This window comes from Ictalurus punctatus, chromosome 9 (assembly GCF_001660625.3).
Source record: "Ictalurus punctatus breed USDA103 chromosome 9, Coco_2.0, whole genome shotgun sequence".
Lineage (NCBI taxonomy): Eukaryota > Metazoa > Chordata > Actinopteri > Siluriformes > Ictaluridae > Ictalurus > Ictalurus punctatus.
This window is the reverse complement of record NC_030424.2, coordinates 2,789,519-2,812,500: the sequence shown is the minus strand read 5'-3', so window position 1 is coordinate 2,812,500 and position 22,982 is coordinate 2,789,519. Positions and strand designations below refer to the sequence as shown.

Sequence of the window (22,982 nt, the reverse complement as noted above, 5' to 3'; positions counted from 1 at the left end):
CATGAGTCAGACGGGTGACTGTGAAGTCACATTGAAATGCCTGCATTTCGCCTGCAGCTCCTTTCCGCCAGAGTCTGCGCTAATATTCGCACAACCATCACAGGGGAAATGATGACCGTGTCTGGGGTGGGGGGGGGTGTGGGTGGGGGGGGGGTGCATCTCTGGAATTCCACGACAGTCATTTTAAAGAATATATTGGCTGTTGCCTCCTGACCCATCCATTTGAATAGTCGCTGATTGCCTGTGGGTCTGGCCTTCCATCACGAGGCGGATGAGTCTAACCCAACTCTCCGACTCGGACTCGGACGCTTCACGAAAGGACCCGCGTTTTCGTCCATCTCAGTGCGGAACGTTAAGATAAAATTCCCCGGCCCTCCTACAAAAGGGAACGAGGTTCTGCTCGGCTCGGTTTTTCCCTCCTCCGTCTCGGACGCGGGTGTCGCGTCTCGCCGAGCGAATCGAAATCGCCGGGCGGCGAGGCTCGCGCTAATTACTCTGTGGAAGGTGGGGAGTTCATCGGAGGAGTAGAGCGGATGGTCCCCCTGTTCGGTTCCACGGATTTGTCACGGTGTTTGGTGTGCGATCCGAGACAAGCCGTGCATCTGTCCTGCGGTCCTGTGCCAAACGTCTTGATGAGTAGAGACGAGCGGGTTTTAAAATGAGCCAAACCTGGAGTCAGACGCGTCCTCTCGGGCCCTCTCTAAAACTTCCCCGTCCAGATTCCTTCAGGAACGTCAAACTAACAACCGCGATGGGTGCTTTTACGGAAACACAACAGCCCGAGTGAGGAATAACCCGCTCCGTGCTGTGCTGTTATGGGGAAATAATCGATTACGGGTTGCTGCGATGAAGCGGAGAACGAGAGACCGCAGAAACCATGACGTATTAATATAACGGGCGCTTTAAAGTAAACCTGCAGCTGCTGAGAATCCAACAGCGCTGTAGGATAATGTATACGGTATACATCTCTCTCTCTCTCTCTCTCTCTCTCTCTGTCTTTCTCGCGGGGCGGGGTTACACAATAGGTTTACACCCACGCACTCGCAGCGCTTCAGAGGTGTTTGCCTACACACGAGAAACGGCGGAGAGAACAAAAGATCGAAGGTGTGGTTGCATTTCAGTCAAGAACCCTCATCAGAAGTGCAGTAAATCCTTCGCATGTAACGGAGGCTACAGTATGCAAGCTATTTATCCTGTCGAGCACCTGTTGAAGACAGCATCCATCTCCTCCTCCTCCTCCTCCTCCTCCTCCTCTCACAGCCCTGTTTCTCTCCTAACTGTCTCATACATATCCGTGTTTAGGGTTAAGTTGAGCGATGGAGTTATTTTACTGGCTTCGTGGTTGTGAGTTTGGCAAAAAACAAAACAAAAAAACCTTCAACGCTACACTCCTGATCTAATCGACACGATCCGTTAAGTCTTAACATGTCGCTTAACTTTTCGGAACCGCTATCCGAGGTCCGAAGTGCACCCATAATTTATAGAGAATGACCGATGCTTTGTCGGTGTGTTCTTTGTAACCTGGTAAATGTCAAGCGGACATTTTAACTCGCGAGGGAAGAAACCGAAAAAGAGTCCGAAATGTGAGTTGCGAACTCGTTATCGCGAGGAATGAAGTCAAAACTGTGCGATGTGAAATTGAAATTGTGCGGGAAAAAATGTCGCGCGACATAAAGCCGCAATTATGTTTCGTCTTTCATTTATTTATTCAGTTCCATATGGTTCATTTACATGTGATTCATTTGCATGTGATTCATTTTCATGAGATTCATATTCAAGTGATACATTTTCATGTGATTCATTTACATGTGATTCATTTTCACGAGATTCATTTTCATGTGATTCATACTCAAGTGACACATTTTCATGTGATTCATTCACGGATGATTCGTTTGCATGTGATTCATTTACTGATTTGCTTCTCTTTAAATGCGGTTTTAGACTGTGATATTACAAAGGTCTTTCCAGATTATTACGTCGCAGTTATGTTTTAAAGAATTTTTGTCTCTGTGGTGGAAACGGGCTTCCATACATTACCGATCATGCAACGGACCGACGAGTACTAATAATATCTGTAAAAATCCCAATAACGTCCAGCGTTATTGATGAACAATGCTAGACCAAAGCCCCGCCCTTCCATGAAAAAGTACACTACACTTCGTTTTTTTATCCCATGTTTCTTGCTTTTTCACTTTAATTGAGTAATGAAGGAATACCAGACTTTGTGGCATGCAGGTATAGGGAATGAATCACTGATGAGGTGGTGTGATGAAGCAGAGTTACTGCTACCAACCCCAAGGCTTGTGCTTTAAGGGTGGTGTCACAACCCGAACATGCTAATAACAGCTACCCGGATCTAACCTAGCTACCTTCTCGTTTTTCAACCCATGACTTAATGTGTAACCGGTGTGACGTCACTTCCTGTACTCAGAGGAGAGGCGACGTACAGCCAGACACCCCTGACGCTTTTTCCCTCCGAGGCTGGTTTTGTCAAACAGGGCACAGGGTCACGCCGATGTCGATGCTGAGCTTTGTGCGCTATCTGTGATCTCAGACGAGCAGTTCAGCGGGTTCAGGGGTTCGCTGTGGCCTCCGGCTGCCTTTTAGAGTCACAGGCTTAACAGAGGCCCATCTGTTTGGAGCGCTCTGCTTCGCTCTGGATGCCTTCCCCCCTTTTTTCCCCTCGCTCCATCCTTCTCTTCCCCAGTTACGTCTATAAATAGCCACTGAAGTCAGAGGCTGTGCATTACAATATTACATCGCCTTCCTTTGTAAACTCAGGAGAGGTGTGTGTGTGTGTGTAACACTGTTAGTATGTGTGTATAATGGTGGGGGGGGGGGGGGTATATGCACATGTACGTGTACGGTTATATGTTAGTGTGGGTGTATCCGGGGTCAGAGAATTCCAGCTCATGTGGAAGACCTGTGTGTTTTTGTGTGAGTGTGTGTGTGTGCGCGCGCGTACGTGATTCCTCCCCCGCCGTGGCTCTGGTTTCTATTACTGGCAGTAAACAGAGCAGAGCGGTGCTTTTTGCTCCCCTCTCAAACACGGTGTTAAGTTTCCTGCTTTAGTTCCCGCCTCACACGCCGCTCCCGAGGAGGCGGAACGGGAGCGGTTGCCATGACGACGGCAAAGCCCCGGCCACGGCGGAGGAGCCAGAGAGTGCGGGGATCGTGAGCCGAGACGGGTGACGCTTTCAGATCGCAGCGACCACGGAGACAGAATCTCACCACGCTTCCTAAAGAGCCTCTCAATTATTCAGCCGGGCACCAGAAAGGTTATTTTAGAAAAAGGGAACGAAAAAGAGATGTTGTGGGAAAGAGAGAGAGAGAGCGAGAGAGAGAGAGAGAGAGAGAGAGAGAGAGAGAGCGGTCCCTTTTTTTCAGGGAATTTGTGAACTTTTTAAAAGAAGCAGTTAAATAGTCTATCTGTCCGTCTGATCGACCCAAGCGTGAAAAGCCTCTAATCTGTTCTACTCTTTAACCTTTTGGCTTCCTGGGTTGAAATGTTTACACACAACAGATACCTGGTGCAGTGTCAAACCGTATCACGTCGCCATTATAACACGCTGTGACTTACATTTCCATTAAATTATACCAGCTCCGCTAAGCATTCACATAAACCGAAGGTCTTGCGAGCTCAGATGCTTTTAACCCCTGGCCATGGCATCGCTCAGCAGAGACGCGACCTAAACTGTTCTCTCTAAGAGTCGGATACAGAGAAGTTCAAATAAATAACTACTGAACGCACGCACGTCCGCATGCATTACTGCAACGAAAGCCGAGTGGGAGCGGCGTGGTGCCTCGTCGCCGCTGCCTCGTTCTCCCTAAAACGCCGTTCCTGTTTACAGATAAGCTCGTAAACCCTTTGTGTTTGAGAACGGGGTGGAGCTCGAGTGACGGGAAACGAACGGCGTTCGTTTCGTCCGTTTAGCAGCTGACGTGGCGGCCGTAAGCACCGAGTCTTCCAGCATTCCTTCGGGTTCTGTAGCCGGAAATCGGCAGCGTCAGGACTATGACGATGCCCTTGACGTCGTCCTTACTGAAGGACGATGTGATGCCGGTCTATTTAAAGACACTCTGACATCAGGGGTCATTGGTATTGCTCGGAACAATGGACTCGGAGTCGCGGAATGAGACTGCGCTCGGCTAGTTAGCCGTCTAGACGATGACGAGCACGATGTTGGCGATGGAAACTGGCGGAATTCTTCCTCTTCTTATTCTTCTTCTTCTTATTATTAAAGCTGTAGTTTTGCACGTTCTTTTTGTCTTATTAACTTCAAGAGAGCGAAGAAAGAGAGGCTAGTGAGGGAACATGAGTTTATAGCTGCTGTAGCATAAGTGAGAACAGGAACTAACTTGTTTATCTGATGTCCCAGCGTTAAAATGTAACAATAAACGGATGACGTATGGGAACGTATGGTTTGTCGTTCTTTGATCGTTGGCAAATTGCTGCAGTTTAAAAGACCTTCAGGGCACGCTTTCTATAAGAAAATAATCAACAGTCAGAGATGGACTAATTTAATACGTGATTTTATAGTGCGGTAATCACTGGCTACCGATCTACAGTAGCTCCTCCAAACAGCCAGTCGGTGTTCTGCTCGCCAGCTAGTAATATCTAATAACGTACTCGATGGTGCTGTTGTCTAGCTAGCTAAGTATGACGGCCGTGACCTCTGTGTAAGCGACGCCGTTACCCATTGTGGATGATTTCAGCGTCGGCGTCGGCGTCTCGGCTGTCACAGCAGACCAGCTCAGCGTCTCTGAATCCCACCACGCGGTGGCAGTCATGGAAACCCATTTGCATGCCCTCCGGTTTACAGCGCAGCAGGGACGCGACCTACTACAGATGCCAAAAATGACTTCTGAAAATGAAGCGGCTCACCACTGACTGCGTGCCTTCTGTTTTTAGCTCACACTAGCTCTCGCGTTCGCCGTCTAACGCTCCTAATACTCCAGCATTAGAAAGCACCTAAAATAACAGTCTCTGGATGTCTGTCTTGTTTCCGTCCTCCTCGACGTCTCCGGCTCGTCCTCGGCGTCACACGGGATATACACACTCTGCTTGTGTGTTTATGAAACACAGTGTATTTTGGGAAGGCATGTGATTAACTGCGCAATTAAACAGAGTCGTTATTGCAAACAAGCAAATCCCTGTCCACATCATTATAGAAACGGTAATTGACCTTTTTTCCCGGATTTATTTATTTATTTGTTTGTACTCTCTTTCGCTCGAGTACCAGACGATGCACTTCTGTGGGTGTTCTCCGTCCTCTTCTTCTTCTTCTTCTTCTTCTTCTTCACCGTTATTAATATTGTCATTATTTCATTATAAAAGCCCAAATCGCACCAAAGGGTATGATAAACATGTGGAATATACAGCAAATTAAATGCAAAAATAGCAGCCAGGTTATACTGTTACGCTGTGCTGGGCGGGGATCCTAGGATCCTGGGCGTGGTCTCTTCCAGGATGACCCCGCCCCCACACACAGAGCACAAAAGCTCACTGAGTGGTTTAATAAAGACGAAAATGATGTAAATCAGACACTATGGCCTTCAGACATAGTGTCAGAACCTGGAGTCTATCCCAGGGAGGATGGGGCACGAGGCGGGGTACACCCTGGACGGGGTACCAATCCATCGCAGGGCACAATCACATACGCACTCACACACCCATTCATACACTACGGACACTTTGGACACGCCGATCAGCCTACCGTACGTGTGTTTGGACTGGGGGAGGGAACCGGAGTACCCGGAGGAAACCCCCGCAGCACGGGGAGACCACGCAAACTCCGCCCACACAGGACCACGGTGGGAATCGAACCCCCGACCCTGGAGGTGTGAGGCGAACGTGCTAACCGCTAAGAATTAAAATCCTTTATCAAGCATTGATATATTAACATATCTTTAGGATCGCTCTCTCCGACAGTGCCGCGTGTGTTTGTTTTTGTGCTCGTGCGCTTGTTGTATTTGTTCCATCGTCAATTAAAAACCTTAACAGGCTCCGACTGACACGCGTTCGCTCTGAAGGGCTGTTCATTTCACTCCGTACCGAAGGCCCATCTGATGCCTCGACTGAAATCAAAGCTCAGGTTTCCGCTCTGTGAATAATAGATCTTATCTCACTTGTGCTTTATCGTCAGCGGGGCAGATTTGTCGTGTCTGCACAATCAAAGGCGAGCGTTAAAACTCCAGCAGCCTCTCGCTCCCGCCGCCATCCGTCGCAGAGAGCCGGGAGAACAACCGCGGGACGAGTTAAGAAGAGAGTTCGCCTGGCTCACAGCCGCTTTCTGTCGAAGGCCAGTTGATGGCGAGCTGCGCGTGACACTGAGACATGCGTGTCGTTTCCCCTTCACTAACCCCACGCGCGGTCTGTCGGGAGAGGGGAGCAGCGAGGAGCGGCGTCTGAACGTGGACGGAATGTCTCGGCTGATATTTCAGCATTTTAAATAGTTGTAACGGAGATGTGAACACACTCGGTCCCTAAGGAGGTCACTTGTCTCAGTGTGTCCTACAAGAGGCTTTTAAATCTGTTCCAGCCAAGTGCCAGGTTTTTCCTCTTACACCCAAAACCCTGAGGCTGCTCGCACAAAACCATTTCTTGGCATCTGGTAGAAAAAAAGAAAAAAGAAACAAGCGCATTGATATGCGTTGCCGGTTTGTTGTAGTCATGTTTTTGGGCGGAGATCAATATATATACATATTTATTTATTTAATTTATTTTTTTTGGGTCTGTATACTCAGAATGAGAACTGAAAAGGGAACACGCCGTTCAAGGTGATAAAATATGCATAGAAATATCCAGAAATAAAAATCCTTGTTTCTCCTGCAGCTATTTGTATTCTTTTCGTCTCAAATTGTTGTATTTTTTTGTTTTTGTTTTGTTTTGTTGTTTTTTTTTTTACTAGAAATCGGTCCTGCAGTGCTACACTAGCCTGCTAATGTTCCCCAGCCGAAGCTCCTTTTTTTTTTAAAAAAAAAACGTCCTTTGACTGAAAGTATTATTTAACAATAATCCATAGTGCTTCATTTTAACGGGGCGGTCGTTAGCATTTCATGCTAATGGCTACATAGTGCTGTTATCAGGATCGTCTCTCCTTATGGTAAAATAATGTATATTTATCGCCGTGAGCTGACCTTCTAGATTTTCGGATCGTAAAAAAAAAGAAAAGTCGTGGGTAATCGGATCAGTTCCTCCCTTGAGCTCTGAACGGCTTAAGCGCTACACGGTGATGAGTCGAAACGACCCGACAGAAGTTCAACGTTCGTGAACTTTTTAAACGGGTCGTTTCGACTCATCACCGCGTATCGTTGAAGTCAATGGTAAACGCTTTCTTTCTATTTCTTTTCTTTGTCAATGTTGCCATACGCGGCGGCATTAACGACCTAGCGGGAAGTTTCCGACCTAGAGCTAAGAAAAATCCATTTGAATAGCCGTTCTAGTCGTGATACCCGCTCGGAAAGTCTGAGGTTCTTAAGAGAGTTCGAATTGGTCACGTAGTCCAAAACGGAGGCGTGAAATAATACGGTTTTAAACTTTTAAAGTGTTTATTCGCACGTGCTTTTCTTTACAATCACCAGATATAGTAGTATAGTGGTAGACTAGTGCGGTTAAAGTATTGTTTATCAAACCGTGCACGTGTATGGGTTTCTGAAATTGTAGTAATTCGTGCATCGTTTAATTTATTGTTACTAATTCGTTAGTGCTTCTCCAGAGCAACTGCTTCACCTTACATTCCCACAGAAAGGGTTAGGGTCCGGGTTCGGGTTAGGGTAGGTCTTGTTTTGTCGGCTGTATGGATTTGCAAATATTGTACATTCGACTTTTAAAATAAATGGAGCGATACCAAATCAACTGGACATTTGAGAAGCTAGTTGAAAGCGTTTTATGGCCACACAGGCGCTAAGCTAGCCTCGGCGTTCATCCCCCCCCCCCCAAGGTTAGACATCGGAGGTCGTCTGAACGTGTCCTAGCTGTCAGGAACTCGGCGTTCGACTTTCCCTCAAAACGCACGTTTTTAGCAGGTCTTTGATTCCAGTGTCCTTCATCACTGTCTGTTAAGAGGAAAGAAAAAAGCGATCTAGAGATGGTCTTCCTGTCTTAATTGATCAGCAGAGAGTCAGAAGTAGAGAAAGAGAGAGCTGGTGGATGGACTGGACACGTCTCCGGCGGAGTTTTTTTTGGACACTTTTATGGTTATTGGGGAAGGTGGTGTAAGCTGCAGGCAGGACCGGGCGCTGTCCCTCTCACATCCACGCCCAGAATGAGACCACATGAGCTACACGAGCTTTTTCCTTTCCCACCTAATGCTGTCGTTTATCACGCGGATATATTTTAGCTGAAAACCGATTTCCCTCCAGTCCAATCTGCAGCCTGTCGTTCATCAGGGGAAAGAATTCGACTAAATGCATGGGCTTTATTTGCGCAGCAGCAGGTGCCAAATTTACAGAGTGCCTGGTATTTATCATAGACACACCCTGTCATTCTCTCTCTTTCTCTCTTCTGTCTCTGTCTCTTTCTGAGAGACCCTACACCAGAGGACACGGTAGAGGAGAAATGGAGTGACGTGACGAGGCGATAGGGATGCGGAATGCATTGTGGGTCGTTTGTTTATTTATTTATTTATTTATTCGTTCGTTTTATTTATTTATTTATTTCCGCTTTCTTATCCCGTCACGCTGACATGGCTGCGTCTCGCCATTAAGTCGAACAGCGGTTAATCTGAACTCCGTGTGCCGGATCAGATATTCATGGCCCAGCAGGAAGCGCAGTCCCTCCTGGCGCTGATCTCAGGTCAGGCAGAGCAGCTCACATCTCCAGCTGTGGAGGAAGATGGGAGCAGCTGGGAGCAGCGAGCGACCCCACTGCCAAAACCCAAATGAAGGAAGACGGAAATAGAGTACGCTGTGCCTTCATTCTGGGTTTTGTGTCATTTATTTCGGCACTGATTCGCTCTTCCTTTGCATGTTTGGTTAACGGTGCTATGTCATTGGGGGGGGTTTTTTCCCCACCCTCTCAGTGCTGATCTGCTTTCCGGGACATGATATTTGATTCCCGTAGAGAATGTGCTTAGGAAATGTGATGTAACGTGTCCAAAGAAATGTTACAAATCTTGATGTTTGAATTAAAAAAAGCTACTCAAACAGCGACTGGACTTATCCTAGTGGGTGTGGCTTAATATTACCGTTACCGTCCCGACATGGATTGCTTTCCTATAACGTCCTCAATTACTCTTATGCTAAGCTAGTCCACGTTCTCAATTACGTTACAGCAGCTATAAACAGTCGTTCCCTCACCCGCCTTGGTCCCCCGTCCCCCCCCCCCCTTCAAGTTAACAAGACTAAGAAAAGAAAAAAAAAATCTCAGCTTGTCACGTTACCGAGAAACCGCAAAGACGCGTAAACTCCTCCGTCGTAAAGACTTTCCCATGAGCTGACACTAAAGACTTTTAAACAGGAAGGCATAGATTTAATGAAAGCTGTGTGAGCGGGACGAGCGATAATTATCCCTGCGATCGGTGAGAGTCGAGTTTATGTTAGCGATACATAAGAACAGCTCTTGGAATGCACGGAGCCCATTAGAAATGTAGACTTTTTCCTGCAGATTGTGTTCATAAAACCCCAAATTAACCTCATTAGAGGAGACTCGGAGACTTCACGTCCTCGGGGTTTTAAGGAAATTTCGGTCAGCCTTTTTTCCAGTCCCAACAAAATCATTTTCCATCCCGTTATTTTGCTCTGTCTGAGCCTGTGTGTGTGTGTGTGTGTGTGTGTGTTTTGATTAAACATTAAATCCATATGGCTGTTTTTAAGATCTCCTAATTATCAGCATCGTGCGTCTTAATCGCTTAAGACGATTCACATCCGTGAATCGTACCTCGAAGAAGATAAGAACATCTCCGAACATCTCGGCGTGGTGTCTAGCCGGATTCCAGCACACAACCCGTGTTGATTTTTCTTTCTACCCGAAGAGGTGAAAGTGCTCCGTGCCCTTGAGGCAAACTCTCATCTCTACACAGAAGCCATAAACAAACAGGGCCGTCCCTCGGTCCCTCACGCAGCTCTGCCCGTGCCCTTTGACCTGCGCTTATAGAGAGAGTGGAGCGTGTCGACAGCGAGGAGGAGGCCGGAGGCAGAGGCGGCCAGATCCTGAACGGAGAACCCTGCCGCTTCGCCTTTTGTGTAGTCAGAAGCGCACTCTGCGGAACTAGCCGTGCGTGTCATAGGCCCAGATGTAGAAGCTGCACCGCCGTCAGCCCCACGCTTTATTGTGCGAGAAACAAAAGCCGAAAGCACTCCAGAAATCTCCTGTCAGAGAGACGGACGTCTTAAGACCCTTTTCACCAAAGAGCCTTGTTCGCCTAAGGAGATGGACGTGCTCGAAACCGTGCCACAAAAGGCCAAGATGGACCATTATGAAGAGCTCTGAGCGGCTGTGTTTCATTCGGCGCTGATACGAAACTCGAGACCTCCAAAGAAAGTTGCCTTTTTAAAGTCGCAGACGTGCCGAAATCCACCATGCCCGGGAACGTAGCTAAGTTCAGGCTTTCTGTTCCATCTCAGGAGTCTCAGAAAGCAGACCTCAGCCCCAATATTTTCTGTGCACTTTGAAGGTGGCATGGTGGCAAAACAGGAAGCTTCAGTTACTGTGTAGTGTCACATGTTCTCCTGGTGTCCATGCGGGTTTCTTCTGGCTATTCCGATTTCCTCCTACCTCCCAAAAACATGTCGGCGGCAGCCCCTAGGTGTGAATAATTGTGTTTGTGTGTGGTTGTGGGAGGGTGGGGATCGGGGGGAAGGGGCGCTGTTGGGGTTTGTGTTCTTGGTGCCGTTTGATGGACTAGTTTCCCATCCAGTGTTCTCAGGACAGGCTCTATGTCGAGAATCTAGTGCACTCAGTAAAAAGGGTTCTTCAATGATAAATTGGATATTTAAGGGTTCTTCTGATAGGGCAATGATCTGGTGTAGGGTTCGAATGGTTTCCCCCAGAGTGCTAAGCAAAGAGCCCTTAAAAGTCTGACCCGGACCAGAAAACTTGCCGCCCCCCCCCCCCCCCCCCCCCCCCCCCCCCCCCCGGAAGTAGGACTTCAGATGAATTGTTTTAACAACACTAAGTAGAAGGTGTTTTTTTTCCCCCCGCCCATCTATACACCCATTCACTGATGTGTGACTTTGTTTTTAGACACATGCTCTAACGCACAGATAAAGGCTTATATAGGAAATGAAACTGTTGTTATTCTTATTATCAATCTTTAGATTTAGATCGGTACCTATTTTGAAGAACTCGAACTCGCAGTGAGTCAGAGCAAGGCCATCTTAATGTCAGTTTGAGTTGATTCTTATTTATTTATTTTGCTTGAAATAGAGTAAATGGCTGCAATTCTCCAGGAGAGTGTGCTCAGTAGTGCACCGTCCCCCTGCTGGACGAGTCGTAGTAGTGCAGCGGTGCAGCACTGGCAGTCAGAATGGGGGATGTAATTAGTACGTTTGAGATAAGTTTGAAACAAGCGAATGATGAACCAAAAAAAAAAAATTGTAACTGCATTACATTTTCTCTGATCACAGCTTTAGCGCCTAAGAAAGAGAGACAAAGAAGTCTTTTTTTTTTTCTTTTTAAAAAAAAAAGAGGGAGATCTAATGGAGGCTCTCTTTTCAAGGCCAGGACATTAATACGCTTAAGAGGAAGAGGATGCAGAGACAGAGCATACAGTAGGTGTACGGATGGCATCATTTCCCTCTCTGCACTCGGCATGGCTTTAGTGAGAGGGCCAGGGCGCCTACCCACAGGCTCTGAGCTCCACTGAGAGACAAGATTGGCTCTTTCATTGCTTGTGGAGCAGCAAAAGCACTCTGTTTCCCAGTGTGAGTGTTTGTACAGACGCCAGTGCCTTACAGGAGTCACTCTGGCTCATGTGTAAGTACACCACCATTCCAACTGGGCTGTATTTTTGCAGTTTTTGGGGGCTGTTTTGGTTGTTTTTTTTTTAAGCGTTTAGCTTAGTAGCACGCCACTTGCATTTGTTTTATCCGGTTATAGTTACAATTAAAGTCTGCCAGACAGGTGAGTTCCTGTTCTCGCTTACTTTCTAGCAGCTATAAAGTCCCTCGTTCCTTTTACCAGCCTCTTTGCTTCTCATTCTCGACTCGAAAAAACGCAGCGCATCGTGTTACCGAGAAACCGCACGGCTTTACCGCCGCACCGTTGCAAAATGCTTGACACTGGAGACTCCTTCCATAAGCGTTTCCTTACAGGAACCTCGTCTGCGGTCGCACACGCTTCCCTCTGACGAGCGCGTTAATATAAAGCTGTGATCAACACCTTCTGACCAATCAGAATCATGAATTCGACAGCCTTTTGGATATGAGCGATACGCACGCGTTTACGTCGCATGCGGAAAGCAGACGGTTGTTGGACGGCTGTGAGATCTAATCTTACATCGTTTCTAATCACACCTTCGTGTGATAATGTGTTCACTCACACCCTGCCGCTGAACTTCAGTTTACCTTCACCACAAAAATGGCCAGAAAAGTACCAAGAGCATATCCGCCACACACACACACACACACACACATTTTATGTCCATGTTATGATTGTTTAAAACATGTGAATGTGATTCTGTTGAACAGTCTCAAACCCTCCCACAATCGTCCTCGGTCGCCTTTTGTTTCTTGCTGTTGTTCCTGAAGGCTCAACATGAAGCAAGCTTATTAAGCATTCAGTTTGGTCGCCCATCCACGCTAATCAGGACCGGGGCTGCGTCCTTCTGTCACTTCACATCACGCGCTCATGTAGTCGCGCTGTCTCTTCACCTTTGTGAGGGGCAGAGAGGGCCGACTCCAGCGCAGCTGTTCTCCTCCTCGCCACACCTCACACTTCTGAAAGTATGGCATATACATAGGGGAGGGAGGGGTTGCCAAGGCAACAGCGCTCCTTCCTAATGGGTAGAGGGGTGTGCTGGAATTCGAGCGGATAGTTGTTTTCCTCCTTTTTTTTTTCCTTTCTTTTCTTTTTTTTTCTTTCTTTTTTTTTTTTTTTCCACGTCTGCCATCTGCTTTCCATCAGAGGCCATTTCCCGGACGGAGTGAAATGATGCCTCATCCTGGGATCAGAAAGGAGAGGAGCCGTCAAGCGCTGCTCTCGCGGGCTCCGTTCAATCTTCATTCGGCCAACTAGAGTCCTACCTCTGATGGAGAATTCTGTCAAGATAAATAAATAAATAAATAAATAAATAATGCTTCAGTGAAGTACGTGAGTTCAGACTTTTGGGGATGGGGATTGTACATTTTGGTCATGAAATGTGGTCCATTCGCTTACGATTACATGCTAGGCAGGAAGTGTGGTCTGTTTGGTGACGGTTGCGTTTTTCGACTCGGTGAAGCACCGGAAGTTCAGAAATAGAGTCACACTAAGTGGAGTTGAGCTGTTCTTTGCATCCCGTAGATGCCGATATAGACGCTGCCGTGTCCATGATGTGTCTGAATCGTCCCGAGACGCCCGAGTTCTGTGAGTAGAGGCTGAAAGGATCCACCCTGTGAGATACACACCAGTGGAATACAGACGCATCTCAAAAAACATTCGAATGTCGTGGAAAAGTTATTAGTTATAAGGTTATAAGTAATTTAATTTAAGTGGAACTTTCATATATTCTAGATTCATTATACGTGAAGTGAACTATTTCGAGCCTTTTTGTTGTTGTTGTTGTTGTTTTAATCTCGAGGATTACGCCTTACAGCTCACGGAAATCAAACATCCAGTACCTCAAAATATCCGAATAAAGAATTTATGATACAGAAATGTCGACCTGGGAAGAGTGTGTTAATTCATGCGCTGATACTCGGTCGGGGATTTAATCCTTTTGCAGGAATGACCGCGTCGGTGCGGCGTGGCGTGGAGGCGATCAGCGTGTGGCGCTGCTGAGGTGTTCTGGAAGTCCAGGTCGCTTTGAGAGCGGTCTTCAGATCGTCTGTATCGTCGGGTCGGGTGTCTCTCGTAGATTCTCTATGGGGTTCGGGTCAGGCGAGTCGGCTGGACGATCAAGCGCGGTAACACCGCGGTCAGTAAACCGGTTACTAGAAGTTTTGGCACTGGGCGGGTGCCGAGTCCTGCTGGAAAAGGAAATCAGCGTCTCCATAAAGCTCGTCAGGAGATGGACGCATGGAGTGATCTAAAATCTCCTGGTAGACGCTGCATCCACTCTCGACTCGAGAAAACACACCGGACCAACACCGGATGACATGGCAACCCAAATCAGCAGCTTGGATTCTGTACGTCTCCACTCGTCCTCCAGACTCCGGAACCTTGATTTCCAAATGAAACGCAGCACTGACTCCCATCTTCCCCGTGATCGTGTGTGTGTACTGACCCAGACTGAGACATTAAAGCCTCAGGAAACCTTCGCAGGTGCTTTGAGTCAATTCGCTGTTTAGAGATCTTCTCAGGTCGACATCTCTGTATCATAAATTCTTCATTCGAATATTCTGAGACAGCGGATTATTGATTCCCGTGAGCCGTGATCATCGAGATGAACACGTAATGAATCTAGAATATATCAAAGTTCCACTTTTTGAAAGAAATTACAGGAAAAAATTTACTTTTGCCACGAGATTCAAACTTTTTTTTGAGATGCACCTGTAACTCTACAACCCGATTTCAAACAAAACCCTTCACTCTGACTGTTATTCTCTCTTCTTTTATGATTTCTTTTATGGTTCATGGTTCACTTTCCAAACATAATCATTTTTTTTTTTTTGGTCTGAGAAATCTCTCTCTCTCTCTCTCTCTCTCTCTCTCTCTCTCTCTCTCTCGCCGCCTTTATGAAGTTTTCAATTCGGATATTTTTAGAACGGGGAGAAAAATTAAAAATCCTCCTTCCGCCGCCTCGCTGTTGGAAACGCCCGCTCGTGATGTGCAAAGCAGACGACGGAAGCCATTTAATAGCGCACGCTAATGGTGTTTGGGTCACGGTGATCAAATACGGTGGTGTAGCTTTAGAATGAATCAATATTTTCCGCTCCCGCTGATTTTCTCTCGTATGTCTGTTTATGACTCGCATTCATCTTCGTGCCATCTGTGATTACGGCTGAATCACATGTACTCACATGCTGTGGTGTTTGTGTGGGGTGATACTCGCTGTGGGCGGCCGTGCATATGTGTATGAGTGAGTGAGTGAGTGTGTGTGTGTGTGTGTGTGTGCGTGCTGTAGGCGTGTCGGTGTTGTAGACCCTCACACGGTCTCACATTAACGGCCGTTTTATCCATGTCTCCTCCGCAGTCCCTCAGGGAGTGATCCGGAACGGAGCTTGTATGATGAGCCCGGGCCTCTTCCCAGGAATTCGACCTCTTCCCATCAGTCCTATCGGCAGCAGAACCGCCGCCGTCAGGTTAGTCCCGCCTCTTTTCACTCGTCCACCCATCTTTTCTTGTTTTGACCTGACATTTTAGGCAGGAACTCAGCTCCGATCGGGTTCCTGTGACCGGGGCAGGAAATGGAATCCATTTATTTCCTGTTCCGTTTTGATTGGTTGACGTTGCTGCGTCCCAGTATGCGTCCGAAATAGTACCCGAGATTAGCATTAGTGCGTCCCAAACGCTAGTATGTTGAAATGAGTATCCCAAAGGTATACTCGTACAAAGGACGGTCTACTACTTCCGATAGATGTTCGACGTGGACAACTTATTCGGCTAATATTACCCGCAGATCCTTGCGCGAGGAAGGGAGGGAGGAAGAGAGGGAGGGAGGGAGGAGTTTAGCGACGGGTTGCTTCGCCGAATTCATGACGCATTTTAGAGAGGTGTAAATATAATGATAAATGATATAGTATGATAGTATAGCATATAAGGAATGACGAGTGTAGGTAACAAGGCAACGCCGCTCTCGTCCTTTACGTGACGCGTTAGTGTGTCCAATACTCGCGTGCTCTTTTTCTACACAGTCAAAAGTGTGTGCTTTTCCTTCACAAAAAAAAAAAAAAGAGTAAGAAATGGCGGTGTGAAAACACTGACAAAGCTAAGCTGTCATAGAACTGTAATAGAAATAGATGCCGTCACCTCACATGTGGTTTAACACCACGCAGTAAGATGTATAGGGGAAAAAAATCGAACTAAGCAAAATAAAGTTTTTTCAAGGTTACGAATCCCCCACCCCCCTCCACCCCCCTCCACCCCCCTCCCGGCCTGGGGAGGCGAGTATTCGAGCTGTCAAAATGGCCGAAATACACACGTATGAATAATGAATCGCATACAGGAAGTATTTCCTGAGTGGATTGAGTGGATGCTCTTTCATCAGGTAAAACATTCATAAGCCGAGACTCCTAAGTGCGGCCTTCCTCCCTTACACACACACGCGCTCACACACACGTGCGGATGTCCTCTCCTCGTCACGCTCGATGGTTTCGTCCGTCCCTACAGGGAAAGATCAGCGGTTTCCTTATGAAAGCATCGCAGTCGCGAAGTGCAGCGCTTTAGAAAACGCTATTCAGAGTGACGGAGAAACCGTCAGAGCTGCCAGCTGAAACCGGTCCATGGAGAGACAGGTGTGGACAGGTTTTGTATCTATGTGTGTGGACGTTCATGCCCCAGGGCCTCCAGGTGTGCTCACAGGACACCTTTTTACCCAGAAACCCCATCCCTTTTCTGCGTTCCACTGTAACACCGTATCATTACGGCAAAGAAAAAAACAACATCACCCGGTTTAACGGAGAACGTGTGACCTTTACACACGCCTATTTGCTGGCACACACACTCGCGCGACACTCAAACATGCATATACAAACCGCACGCGTCCGAGATGTTAACACGCCGACTGACGGATCGCGTTACTCGCCACCGGAACGCCGCATTTAATCTTAAATTATCGAGCGCGCTTTCCGTTTCCCCGTGCCTCTGCACGACGGCTATAATTCATGAGCCGTAAACACAGAGACGCGACCGGATGTGGAAAAGCTCTCCGCTTTCGTTTGTTTGTTTATTTATTTGATTTTTTCCTAAGCTTGCGGACGCGACGCCCGCAGACCTGCCGTCTCGCTAAACCCCTGACCCGGGCTGGTTGAAAAGGCGTTTCATTCGAGTAATTCTGTGCTTTGTTGATGAGGCATAGAAATGGAAATAAATGCGCTCGTTTGCCATTTCTAGGCATTACTTCTCCACTAAGATCAGGCCATTTCGCAATCCAGCTCCATTAATTAGGTTTATAATAGCGCCGTCGGTCAGCTGGAGAGGTGCTTCAAAGCTGAAGTACATTTCAAGGCCGTGAGACGTGTTTAATTTCATTAGCTCATGACTCACAGTGAGGGGAAAAAAAACACAAGTCATGGATTAGACCAGAGTAGCACAACACCAACATGGCCATCATAATGCGTGCTGGATGCACATAAAACTTTAAAAGCTTTAACAGTACATTTCACCAGGCAACCGGCGTGAGACCGGCGCTAAGCAAGCGTCTTACCTTTCGTCCGCACTAACAAGCAGGAAAGCGAGAGGCCGATTAATTCCTCAGACCAATCCCGTGGCTCACGTGCTCCGACGCTTCCTCGGTTTAGTTCCGGCTTTAGTCCCTACCTACAATTACTACCCATGTGTCTTGTTGATGTTGTTTGATTTTTGCTGCGACTTTTTTTTCCCCCAGTACATGTGACGCGACTTGCGGCGTTTTTTTTTTTTTTTTTTTTTTTTTTTTTTTTTTTAAGCTTAAATTCCCGAATTCGCGTTTGCACGAAATTCTTTTGCACGTTTGTCTTCCGCGGTGATGTTTGTCGGTAAACAGACATTTTGTTGGTCCGGCGTAAATTCTGGGCCAGAAAAATTTCCAACCGGAGCTTGAGATGAAGAACGCGGTCGGCTCCGTTTACGCGATGAGTTAAATAAGCAGATCGGTACTTTTTCTAAGGTCTCGTCGAAACGATGCGATCGGTACAGGACGAGAAAGACGTTGAAATTACAAACCGCCGCTCTAATCGGGCAAAAGACTGCATTTTCCAAATCACGTTCTTCTCTATGCGTTTATATCAGGATCATAGAGTAGCTTCGTTTTCCTCGGAAGCAATCCAGATGAGCAAAGATGTTTAATTTAAGTTCAACAGCATTTGCTGCAAGAGAAACAGAAACAACAACAACAACAACAACAACAACAATAAAAGCAAGATTCTTACACCAAAGCTTCACTCAGCCTTTAACATCACAGCATCAGCAGGCACGTAAGTAGAAGTCCAGGTGCTGGAGAATAAAAAGCTGGAGGAATGAATGGCCTAGTTAGAGTGTGACCTAAATCCAGCTGGAAATTTCATACACCGCATAAAGATGGTGTTTTACAAAAAGAACCAGAACAGTCTGGCAGAGCTAGAGCGGGTTTCTACAGAGACGGATCTCGGCAAATAACCAAACAGGACTGTACGTAAGGAGTAAATATGTACACAAAAGCAACCATTTACATAGTTTGATGATCAATTCTGCACAGCGCTTTTAACAATAGACATTGTCACAAAGCAGCTTTGTAGAAAAATGGACGTCGATTTAAATCCTTGATGAAAAGGTAAAGAAAGCGTGGCCGTGGTTTGAAGGGTAAGCTGACCGAGAACTGGTACGCTAGCAGCTCTTTTAAAGTCGATTCGTAACTTTATTCTACTTTTACTTTTTTTTTGTCGCTGTATTTACACCCCGGAACATAGATCGGTCCTCGGCGTGAGCCGATATCACTCGAGGAGAAGAAGTCTAAAATCAGAATGACACGTAACTGAGACGTACGCTTCGCGGAGCTCACGGATACGGCCCCGTCGTGAATAAGAATCACGGGATACGGTCTTTATGATCACAGCAGCAGGTCTTATCACAGAGATTGCTTTTTAATGAGATTAGTCGGCTGTAAAGTACTGAATTCTTTTCAACACACACTATGACCGTGTTGTTGTGCTTCCTAACCACGTGACACGTCTTTCGGCTGTGTAATTAGGTCAGTCCTGGCCGGCTGCAGGATTCGCAGCGAAAGCGAGCCGTCCTGCGACTCTCCTCTGGTCAGCAGCGACCCCAAGGAGGACCACAACTACAGCTTTGGCAAATCTTCCAACTCGACCACCGGAGAGAAAACGCCGCTCGACTGCGGCGCGTCCGAGTTCCACGGTCACGACGCCGCCAGCGACACGGACGACGACGACAGGGCCAAGATCAAGAAGGAGCCCAAAGAGTGGGCGGTGGACGCTCTGGCCCTGGCGCAGCACAACAAGTGGCACCATTTGACAAAGGTCAAACAGAGAGTGGCCAGTGACATGCTGCCTTTAAAAAAGAGGCGCACCGAGAAGCCTCCGGAAAGCGATGACGAGGAGATGAAGGAGGCGGCGGGTTCTCTGCTCCACCTGGCTGGCGTCAGAGCCTGTTTGAACAATATCACCAACCGGACGGCCAAGGGCCAGAAAGAGCAAAAAGAGTCCATGAAAAATAACTAAACTGTGTTATGAGGAAGAGAGAAAGAGAGAGAGAGAGCGAGAGAGAGAGAGAGCGAGAGAGAGAGCGAGAGAGAGAGAAAAGAAACATCACTTTTAATAGAATTTACTATTTTTTTCCAGGACATCAGGTGAATTCTACTGATTTGTGGCAATATCAACAATTAACTTTGTTTTCCTATCTTTATAGGTGAAGTTATTGAGGGTTCTTTATTTTTTATTGTTTTTATTACTTTTCTCTTTTTTTTTTTTTTTTTCTTTTCTTTTTTTTTTTAAAGGAGATTAAAGCCATAGCAAAAAATAAATAAATAAATAAATAAATAAATAAATAATTCAGCTGATTTACTAATGGGTTTTATTTGGCTGATATTAACATTAAATAAGAAGGAAAATCCCACACGCACTTAGACGAGAGAAAACAGCGCTGTAGAACAGAGCTACGCGCGACCGGCCAGCGGGAGTCTGTGTAGGGGTTATGTTCTAGTGCACTAGGAGTAGTGTACACTTCTCTTAGTCGTGTCTCGTGAGCAGACTCGCCGCCCCGGGGCGTTAATCCGATCCGACGGCATGGCCGAGCGGTCCTGGATGATTGTAGCTGCTGAAAGTCAGACGTTCCCCGAGTCCAATGTTAATCTGTGAAATAAATCCGAAGCCATAAGCCTTTGTGCTTTTTGGAGAGGCAAATATACAGTACATTAGATGTATGAAGATATACCACCGCCCGCAGTTCTTCCCTTAAGCAATCAAAACGAGTGTTATTACTCAAATGAAGTAAAGCGACATAGTGATACGATATTCCCCTTAGAGTACAATAAAATAATAATAATAATAATAATAATAATAATAATAATAATAATAATAATCCCTGACAGAAACGATGCTACTAAAACCTGCCAAGTGTAATGTAATGATAAAAGAAAAAAGATGAAGTGTGGAAATGTTTTGTGGGATTTTATTTTATTTTTATTTTTAAATCAATATTTGCTTTAATTTTTAATCCTGTTTTATTTTGTATAAATTCTTTCTTACGTTTTTAGTTTCCTAAGCCTCATGATGTAAGAAGCAATTTCATCCAGTCAGGATAACACTGTATAAAATGTTACACTAGACCTTTTTTTTGTTTGTTTTATTTTTTATTTTTTATTTTATTTTTTTTTTTTCCCCTTTCTTAATTTAAAACAATGTAGCCAGCAGGATTTTTTTTTTAATTTTTTTTTTTTTGGTTCCCTCCAAAAATCGTGTTGCATGGGTTTCTTGTAAAGAAGACGGAGATCTTTTTTTTTTTTTTTTTTTTTTTTTTTTTATTCAAAAAGTTGTAAGGTAAATAATGTATTTAGCATGAAGCATGAATTATTTTCATATAAATATAGATCCTAGAGAACAAAAAGGCACCGCCTCTACTCTAATTTCTATGCCCATAGGCCTACAGTCACTTTTCTTTTTGGGTTTTTTTTTTGTTTGTTTGTTTGTTTGTTTTATGTTTTGTTTCGTTTAAATTTTTAATTTTTTTTTTGTCTTGATTTGTCTCATCGTTCAAAAGCAGGCATTTTACAGAATAACCTTCTTCAGGGACAAACGCTGACTGTTGGGCAACACTCTGTGCAATATGGGGACTTCACCTTCTTTCCACGTGTAGGGCTGTCAGCCCCCTCTCCACTCTCTCCATCAGATCAGCTCCGGTGTGTGCGTGTGCACGTGCGCGTGTGCATGTGTGTGTGTGTGTGTGCGTCCGAGCGTTCGGCCTTGATGCTTAGCACTCAGCTCTGTAAGGACAAGTTGGTAGTGAGTGTCTGTTCCTTTTCTTCCTTTTTTTTCGGGGGGGGGGGTCTTCCATTTACACAGCACAGGTAATACACACGCTCACACACTCTTCCCTCTGCATAGCACTGTTCAGTATTAAATATCTACACACACACACACAATAATCCCACTGCACATTGTACTCGATTCCATCCGATTGCACTTAGCTTTTAATACTCATTTTTAAAGTTCAGTGCCAAAGCCGGTAAGTTTATACACAGCAACGTGGCCAACACACACACACACACACACACACACACACACTCTTTGATAATACTACGTGAGAAACTTGTAGCATTTCTGTCATGTATAATATAATATTACATGGAAATCATATCCATCGCTATCACGTTACACATTATTGGCTGTAAATTGCTCCTCCAGGTGTTTTTATGTCCTCCATATCATACACACTTTACCCTTAATCATCATCATCATCATCATCATCATAGTGAATCCGAATGTTTATGATGTCGACCTTGATCATCTGTGACGTGTCCTGTTAGCATGCCTGTTCTGATCACGCACGTATACGGACTTCATCTGTGCATCCTCGGCATCATCGGCCTCATCATCATTGCTCCCGGGAACCGAATTCTCCATCCTCACACTGCAGGAACAAAAAAAAAAAAAAAAAAAAGACAAAAAAAACGGAGGACAACCAGCATCTGTGAGGTTTTATTCATTCTTATTTAAAAAAAAAAAAAAAGAAAAGAAAAAAAAAAAGGGAACACTCACTACGTAACTTTTCCTTTTTTTTTTTTTTTTTTTTACGAATCTCTTCCGAAGGAAAAGCCCGTGAGAGGATGAAGAGGCGAGTGGAGGCGCATCAGAAAATACTCAACCCAAGCCAGGCAAATAACAGTCAATAACAGTCTTCTCCTTGTGTTTGTCATTGTTCGTTTTTATTATTATTATTATTATTATTATTATTATTATTATTATTATTAAAAGCTTCACATTGTTAGTTGCCATTAAAAATGTTTTGCAGTGTTTTCTTTCTTTTTTTTTTGTTTGTTTGTTTTTGGGTTTTTTTTGTTGTTTTTTTTTTTCTTTCCGGAGCGAGTAGAATCGAGTCTTATTTGGTTCGTTCTGAATTTTCAAGGTCTGATGGCATGTGCACCCTGATAAAGTGTCGATATGGAGGCGTTCTTGCACTCTGTATTTCCTCGTTGTGTAATCATATTGCCAAAGACAATTTCATCAATATGTAAATATCACTTTGTCCATTACTATGGGAAAAGAAGAAGAAGAAAAAAAAAAAGATTCCTTTTTATTTCGATTTTGTTTTGCGTTCGTTCGTTATTCCGACCTGCCATCACGTTTCTGTGCTGTATTGTCTTCCAGTTGCAATAAAGAAAAAAAAAGAGTTGCAAAGGCGAACTTCTTGGACTTGTGTGATTCTAAAATAAACGCTCCGGTATTGACGGTCTTTAAATTTCAAGAAGCTGTTTGAAATAATTGTGGGGTTTTTTTTTATGAAACAGGCAGAGCTGAAAATCTCTTTGGAAATCTGTGCTAGTTCTAAACCGTGTTATTACGTCATAAAATATAACAGCCAATCAGGTTCCAGTATACAGTATCCAACACTGCTTTAGATACGAAAGCATTCAGATATCGTCGATTGTTTGTTTGTTTGTTTGTTTGTTTGTTTGTTTGTTTTAAAACTCTCATTGTGCGTAAAAGTGTAGGAGCTTCAGTGCTTCTTTTTTTTTTTTTTTTTTTTTCGTTTTTCACAATATCAAACT

General features: G+C 45.4%; 1 protein-coding gene across 7 annotated transcripts in view; it reads left to right on the top strand.

Annotated features, from left to right (window-relative positions):
• The window catches only part of foxn3 (forkhead box N3), an 82,485-nt gene extending 59,868 nt beyond the window's left edge, over positions 1 to 22,617 (top strand). For 5 of the 7 annotated variants that reach the window (XM_047157480.2, XM_017476180.3, XM_017476181.3 and 2 more), the window contains 3 exons: positions 13,445 to 13,507; positions 15,276 to 15,384; positions 18,948 to 22,617. In XM_047157480.2, coding sequence (XP_047013436.1) covers positions 13,445 to 13,507; positions 15,276 to 15,384; positions 18,948 to 19,437 — 662 coding nt within the window. In that variant the 3' untranslated portion in view covers positions 19,438 to 22,617. The remainder of the gene's footprint in view (positions 1 to 13,444; positions 13,508 to 15,275; positions 15,385 to 18,947) is intronic. The other 2 variants (XR_008397061.1, XM_017476183.3) reach the window with 2 other exon arrangements.
• The last annotated feature ends 365 nt before the right edge of the window (positions 22,618 to 22,982 follow it).